Below are 8,378 nucleotides of genomic sequence, written 5' to 3'. Positions count from 1 at the left end.
TCCTAATTTGTGTTCCGAAGATGAACGAAGGTCTTACGGGTTTGAAACAACACGAGGGTGAGTAATTAATGATAGAATTTTCATTTTTGGGTGAACTAACCCTTTAATGTCAAATTAAAGGTTTTACTTTAAAGTAACATACAACTTTCAATAGAAATTACATTAAAATATATTTTAGATACCATAAATGTTTATCAGTACACTCAATACACAGCAATACACTTTAACCATATTTCAAAGGCAGTAGAATTATGAAATTATACACTCTAAAAAATGCTGGGTTGTTTCAACCCAACTTTGGGACAAATATGGACTAACCCAACTTGTGGGTTAAAAATTTAATGTAAAAATTTAACCCAACAGCTGGGTTAGTCCATATTTGACCCAAAGTTGGGTTGAAACAACCCAGCATTTTTAGAGTGTATAAACCTCACGTGTCAATTCATTGTTCAAAAGATGTGGGAACCAAGATTATATTATAGATATTGAACCTGTTACATTGCTCATGTCAGTGTAGCTCAATAGGGTTTGAGTTAGAATGGTAAGACAAGTCCTTCTCAACATCTGAAGTATGGGAGGTCCAACCTGTGCCTTTAATTCACAAAGAAAGATTGCATAGTCATTGTGGAATGATGTATGGACACATTTTTCCTATCCTTTTTTTTAGGATATAGCCATCTTGGCTCAACTAAAAGACCATGACATCAGTTCAACTCTGTTCTGTAAGGTTCAGACCACCTCTTGTCCGCTAGGAACGATTTCGCATAACCAGAGCTTACCCGACAAAGCGAAGCAAACCTGTTCTTCCTCAGTCTCACCAGATATGCTTGCTGGTAATGGCCATGGATAAAGCTTTCCATTAACAGCTCATTTGCTACTTCCAGCACTTATGAAAGTCTTGAAAGTCCATCAGTTATCACTCTTTGCGTATCTCGACTGCTTGCCAGAGCGCTTGCACCCCAGACAGGGCCATCTGGCCTTAATAGAGGGCCTCTGCGTCAAGAGACTTCCAAAGCTTCCTAAAAGTGAGTCTGTGCCCACCTGCCTCTTCACGGTTCTAATGGTCTTCTAATCTAGATTGAGAGCCGTGACTTATCTTGAGTCATACATGGGCACACCATAGACAGGGCCTTTTCTCACCATGAATGAATGCAGCTGAAACATTTAAGCGGAGATACGGCTCTCCTGGGGCAATGAAACAGGGGTTTATAATGGATTCTGCCATCAGAGGCCCTGGAACCCTTCTTCATGGCTGTGTTTATGAGGCGTCCGTGTCCCACAACTTCACACATTCACTCCTGTGTCCGTACTGTGATTTTCCTGTGATTAGTGGAATTTAGTGTTTCACAGCTTAGCACCCACTTCTTATAGCCTGCCAAAGCTGTGAGTGTTAAAGACATGGAGGTAAACGAAACATTACACCTTTACAAAACAGTATTGTGGAGGTGTACAGTACTTTGATACCATAATGGTTAGGATTGGGAATAGAGAACCACTTCTTATTCAAAACTAGTTAAATTTATAGTCCAAATTCTTAGTTTCTGTTCAGCAGAGAAAAATCTGAATTTAATGAAAGCAAACGACACAGTAAATAGACCAAGCATGTTTCTAGTGCATTGTCCTCTCTGGCTGTTTGCAGTTTGATGCAGTCCAACTCGCAAGTGACTCTAATGAGCCAAATTGTTTTAATGAACTGACTCATAAATCAGTCTGAAACTCACGAGTTCACTATTTGTGTGAATCAGTCTGATGACTCACTCGCTGGCTGAATCGGTCTTGACTTTTTCACTGAACCGCAAGTCATTACCTTTGTCGTGTCCAACTGGAAATGAACCAAGAACTTTTAATGTGTTATGTTGAACTGAAGGCTCATGAGAGTTTAGTGTAATTACCAACTGGTTGTTCACATGGCAAAGTGCAATTGAAGATTAACATTCAGAAGAAAGTTGTTGACAGATGGTCCTCTAATAAAAATAAAAATACCATTGTTTTTGTTTAGAATATTTGGTTCAGGACAAATTATTCATGGGTTTGCACTTTTTGAAGTGCTCAAAGAATCGTCAATAGGGGAATCAGAATATTTAACAGATGGCAACACCACAGTACTGTGGAACTGAATGATTGATTTACCATTAGCCATGGTAGTCACATGCAACTCCAAGGTAGTTCAAAGAATTCCATGATACTTGCTGAGTTCTGAGAACTTGTATTAGGGTCTGTTTTCATCTCTCCCTGTCTTTTGAGGTCAGTGTACTGTATATGATGCACAGATCGCCTACTTTATGTCAGTTGTATTGGCTTGGTCATGCCAAAGTTGAAAAGAAAATGAGAATATTGAGTTGTAACAGGGACACAGAATGCGGTGGTGTGCTGCGCTTGCCCTCGTTGCGGCATGCTGGGACGTGCCACTGTCTCTGATCATTTTTCCTGTCTGTGAGATCAGGGCCGCTGTCTCACTGTGTGGCCCATGTGCTGTTTTGGAACGTCAGTTAAGTAGATGAACAGGAATGGCGTGTTGACAAAATTGTGGTCGAGATGAAAAGGAAGACCTTAAAGAAAATTTGGTTGCACTCGTTTCAATATTTGTTTTTCTATGTTATAATCAACATTGCTAATTAAGATGCAGAATGACTGCAATTAGCAAAATCCAACTCATTTATCTCGGATGCTAAACATGTCATTACAGTTTAACATTCATCTATTTCTGGCGGACAGTGAAATATTATATTCAAAAATATAATATAAATCACATTGTCATAGTGCATTCTTATTGTCTCATTAGGGATGCTGAAACATTTCTCCTGGACTCCAAAAAGATCCGCGCTACTGATGGGGGGTGGCTGGTGTTTGACATCACGGCCACCAGTAATCACTGGGTCCTGAACCCGCAGCAGAACATGGGCCTGCAGCTCTGCGTGGAGACCACTGACGGTAAGACAGGGACATCTGTGCTTTAATTAAGGACAATCACACAGTTTATGCTGTGTCAGAGAATGCATTCAGAGGATGGTACTGGAAACTGGAGTATCAGCGCTGGGTAGATTACTTACAAATTGTAGTCCATTACTACATGATGAAAACTTTAGTTAGTAACGTAATCTTGGTTACTAATTTTAGGTACTGTATTGTGACTACGTTTTAGATCCCTTTTTATCTAACTTGTTTTAAACTTACCATGACATTTACTTATATTGACATAAAAAACAGAGAAACAAGTAAATTGTTTTATATCAACATAAAACATTACATTAAAGGGTTAGTTCACCACAAAATGAAAATTCTGTCATTAATTACTCACCCTCATGTCGTTCCAAACCCGGAAGACCTTCGTTCATCTTCGGAACACAAATTAAGATATTTTTGATGGAATCTGAGAGCTCTCTGACCCTGCACAGACAGCAACGCAACTGTAATGTTCCCAAGTCCAGAAATTCTCAGATTCCATCAAAAATATCTTAATTTGTGTTCTGAAGACGAACGAAGGTCTTCCGGGTTTGAAACAACTTGAGGGTGAGTAATTAATGACAGAATTTTCATTTTGGGGTGAACTATCCCTTTAAACCAGGGTTTCCCAAACTGGGCTTAATGTCAGAACTGCAGTGGGTTTGTTTGTTCTGATAAAAAGCTAGTAAGTAATTAAATCATAAAAATGTAAAATAAATTATTTAAACAGTTGAACACTAAAAAGAGAAATATTTAATTTGTTTACCTGCATGACAATGTCACCATTAATTGACATCAGAGAACTGTAAACATTCAAATGTGTTTTTAAATAATTGAAATATTAACTTCCTCAGAGATATTTCAAGTAAATATTTTATGTCAAAGGGGTTTAGCTGACAAACCTTTGGAAATCCCTGCATTACATGAACAAAAATTAATAAATATGTAAACAGCAATGACATTACACAGCTTGGAAAAAAATGTGTCCAGATTTCCAGAATCACCAGTTACTGAAGGTTACTGGATATGATGACATCATAGGGTTTCACAGCTATATATCACCAGTGTTTTGGAACTTGCATAAATATATAGTTCAGTCATGAAACTCTAGATGGCGCATTCTGACGGGGTGTTAACGTAACTGATGATATTCAGAGAGTTAAACGACTTGGCACAAGCTGATTGGTTAACTACAGCAATAACCAACAGCAGCAGCAATTCAGCAGCAGCGTAGCAGATCTGTTCCGCCAAGACCAAATGCATTAACATTGTCAGATCCATCACCATGCTAAAATGTTCCGAGAGTTGTCATGATTGAATTATGTTTCATACATGGTCTAATTGCTTGAGAGGTGCGGTTTTCCACCCAAATTCAGAAGCATGATTTGCGTTTTTTTAAAAAGCCTTTTTCCAAAAGGTACATCAGGAAAAAGGGGGGTCGTCTTATAATCAGGGTCGTCTTATACTCGGGCCAATACGGTATTTACCTGACTCGTTTTACCTGGCCATTCTATATTGTGGATATAGTCAAAACTAAATTATATGACACACAGTAGAAACAGTATGTTTAGAAAGGCAAATTTAAAAGAGAAAAAAGAGGAATTATGGAGAAATAAATTATGAATGATTTACTGCCATTGTGTGAATAATATGTAATCATGTAATCCATAAAAAGTAACTGTAATCTGGTTATGAGCATAATCAAATGTAATATACAAATTACGAGTACTTTATTTTTTGGAATCTGATTATGTAATCCAGATTACATGTAATCAGTTACGACCCAGCTCTGTGGAGGATAATGGCACTGCACACATTATTTTCTAGTTTTGCTTGACAAATGACTGATGGAGTGTTTCACGGATAGGAATGCTCATGAAATTGCCATTGGTCAATGATCACTGGTCAAAGTCTGTAGCACAAAATTTTTTACAATTTTCCAAGTTGTGCACTAGTTATAGAGTATCATTGTATAACAAGTGTTATTTACGCTTGTGCAGTTCAAACTTTGTGAAGGTGGGTCATAACAATTTGAGTATTAGTATTAGTAACCAGGGGTACGTTCCCCAAAAGCATTGTTATCCAACTATGGTCATGAGTTTCATCAGTACCAACATAGTTCAATGATTTGGTGTTTCCCAAAATCATAGTTTCATTGGAAAACAGCATCACAAAAAATGTGTGGTTGGAAATATAGCTTTCAATCTGTGGTTAAAAGCATAGTTTCTTGTTAATATGTCTTGAGTTAACATGCAGGACAATCTATGCAGTATATTTCCTTCCTTCCTTCCACAAATATCATTCTCTGTCTTTAAGTATGTCAAGAGAATTAAAATGCTGTTTTTGAAGAGCATGCATGTGCTGTAGTGCACTGTGTGATGTAAGAGGCAACCTGCAATTGAATCACACATCTGGAAATAAAGCAATAAAACATCAGATAACAAAAAGCCCTTAGAATAATCTGGCATTAATTATTTAACTCTCAAACCAATTAATTAACAGAAGTTATTACTCCACCTGTGTGACATCATTTACAACAATTCTATATTGTTGAACCAACGTGGTTTGAATGTCGGATGTATGACAAATTTACTACCGGTTCAGGACTACCTAATTGATTTTTTCAGTGAAGCATTGTAATGCGGTGTTTATGTAGAGAGTTACACCATTGTACGGGAAACTCTAGATTAAATATGTGGAACTGCGAATGTGGGATGTGTTTTGTATTTAGTGGAGCTTTACAATAAATGCCTGCCAGACTACCATTGCTCTATGTAAATAATGTGTTGGGTAATTTATTGAATGATAAACATTTGGTCACTTTAAAGACAGCGCTACATTTTAGTGTTCTTTCCTGCATGTGCTTTATTGTTTTGATTATTGCTGCATACTCGTTTTACTGGAAATAAGGACCATGAAATGCAGCTGGTGTTATTTCCATTCACATATTCATTATATTAGCTTAAAAACAGACACGTTTACCAGCGTGAGACTTCACAAAAGTATCATCTTTGAGTCACGACTACACCCAGTGTTTCCTCTTTCTTAAATGGGAACCTGATGCCATGAAGTTGTCTGCATTTTAGGATCAGTTTTCAGCCCTATCCCTCTCAGTTTGACATGTACACAATCACTACAGTATCTGTGTGGACCATAGAAACTGTCATAAATAGTTGTGATGATTTTGCTACCCAGGAAGAGGTTTTCATGCCTTAATCAAGGCTGTTTGTCTAATGTTGATCTCTGTAATCGGATGCATACATCTGTTTGATTTTCAGGTAGAAGCATCAACATGAAATCTGCTGGCATCATCGGGAGGAACGGACCTCAGTCCAAACAGCCATTCCTGGTTGCTTTTTTCAAAGCCAGTGAGGTTCTGCTCCGTTCTGTAAGAGCCACAGGAAGCAAGAGGAAGAGCCACAGCAGAAACAAAAGCAGAACACAACAGAAATTTTCGCCAGCTCTCAAAAGTGGAGGTAAAAACATTCAGAAGTGCTGTACGCAATGTTTTTCACTTATCTAGCTTCCACTAGACACAGAGCAGCTACAGCTCACTTTCTTCATGCACATACATGTTACACCAAAAAACTCAGCAGTTTCTTGATCTCACAACCTCTTGTCTGATCACTGGATCAAACTAATTGAACTACTCACTGGATTTACGAAATGTGTCAAGTTAGTGACATCAAATCTACTAAAGATACTCAAGGCACATTGTAAGAAGGTGCTTATGGAGAATGTTGTGCCGTTATATGATTGTTTTTTCAAGTGTTTCAGATAAACCATGGCAGGTGAAAATAAAATGAACTCTGGTTCACATTACTTGTCAGTCAGATTACAGTCATGTCACTTTTTTTCTGTTTACAGAGGCTAGGGCCGCCACAGAAAGGTGTGATTTCCTAGGGTTCCTATTTCAGTGATACCTGTCATATTTTAGGGATATTTTCTGTAGACTATTTTGTATAGATCACTTACAACATCGCTCATTTGCATTTAATACGTAGCAGTTGTTTTATTCCACAGTTCTAGATGACTCACATGAGAAATACCTGCTGAGCTTTCCTGATGTTTTCTAAATGTAGGCCCCTTTGCTGCCATCAAATTACTGAGTATTTACTGCATTCAGAGTCTGTATACAAAGACGTCCTGCCAGCTGCAAACATAGAGCACACTGAGCCCACACACACTCCTAGACTAAACAACACGACCACTTCAGTGTTTGAAGGCTCAACCTCCGTTTTGTTGCTGTTATCTAGATCAGAACACCAGTGAACAGAGACAAGCCTGCAAGAAGCATGAACTTTACGTGAGCTTCCGTGACTTAGGATGGCAGGTAAACGCATGCAAGACATCAATCAATTACAAGACTGCACAGCGTGATTGCTTCACTCAACCAGAGAATTCATCTCTGTCTCTCTGTCATTTTAGGATTGGATTATTGCTCCAGAGGGCTATGCAGCCTTTTATTGTGATGGAGAATGCTCATTTCCACTCAATGCACATATGAATGCGACAAACCATGCGATTGTGCAGACCTTGGTAAGCCTCCTTTGCTTCATCATAGAGTATTTGTAAAAAAAAAAATATATATAGAAGCAGCTCCAAAAATGAGACCTAAAATGGACAGCAGTTTTGTATGATATATATATCAGATATATCATAGCAGATATGTATGTACTGTATGTATGTACATCAACTTTTGGTCCTAGTTCGTGTATTTCATGGTAAAATGAATACATTTCATTGTTTAGTTTGAAAGATATTTTTGTTTGATAAACCATTTTTTGTTACTATGTTGTCTCCATTTAAAGTCCACTCCCACATATCATACATTTCTCTTTTTTTTTCTCGTCATAGGTCCATCTAATGTTTCCTGATAATGTGCCAAAGCCTTGCTGTGCACCGACCAAACTGAATGCCATATCGGTGCTGTATTTTGATGACAGCTCAAATGTAATTCTGAAGAAGTACAGGAATATGGTGGTGAGGTCCTGTGGATGTCATTGAGGACATTGAGGAGCTTCTGTGTCATATTGCTGGAATAACATATCAAAATAAATAGTTTTTGACATTTGATGTACAGTATTATGTATATATTAGCTCACGAATCCTCTTATTTATTTGGCTTTGTTTTGTAATAACGTTTTTTTTTTTTTTTATATGAGAGATGTAGATGAGTTACCACTCTTTACCACAGATCCATAGCTGATTGCTCTTTCTCTGAGAATATGTTAATGAGTTAGGCCAGTTAGAGAGAGTTGTACAGGATCAAGTATAATTTCCTTTCTTTAGATTACATGCCAAGTTCATAAGCAACCACTCCAAAACAGAACTGCTGCTATTTTACAAAAGAAATGTAAATGCCTTAAACTCTAAGTCACCTAATCACATTTTTTTTTTATGTGGGGAAAAACAGCCATATTGGATTTTGCAAG

General features: G+C 37.7%; 1 protein-coding gene across 1 annotated transcript in view; it reads left to right on the top strand.

The window, feature by feature from the left end:
* bmp5 (bone morphogenetic protein 5) overlaps positions 1-8,043 on the top strand; it is a gene marked incomplete at its 5' end in the record, with an annotated part of 15,014 nt that extends 6,971 nt beyond the window's left edge. The window contains 5 exons of the mRNA XM_016477143.1: positions 2,783-2,931; positions 6,222-6,419; positions 7,200-7,276; positions 7,372-7,482; positions 7,801-8,043. Coding sequence (XP_016332629.1) covers positions 2,783-2,931; positions 6,222-6,419; positions 7,200-7,276; positions 7,372-7,482; positions 7,801-7,950 — 685 coding nt within the window. The remainder of the gene's footprint in view (positions 1-2,782; positions 2,932-6,221; positions 6,420-7,199; positions 7,277-7,371; positions 7,483-7,800) is intronic.
* Positions 8,044-8,378: the final 335 nt, after the last annotated feature.

Source organism: Sinocyclocheilus anshuiensis, unplaced genomic scaffold (genome assembly GCF_001515605.1).
Source record: "Sinocyclocheilus anshuiensis isolate Anshui unplaced genomic scaffold, SAMN03320099.WGS_v1.1 scaffold1540, whole genome shotgun sequence".
In the NCBI taxonomy this organism is placed as follows: Eukaryota; Metazoa; Chordata; class Actinopteri; order Cypriniformes; family Cyprinidae; genus Sinocyclocheilus; species Sinocyclocheilus anshuiensis.
This window is presented reverse-complemented; position numbering and strand designations above follow the sequence as displayed.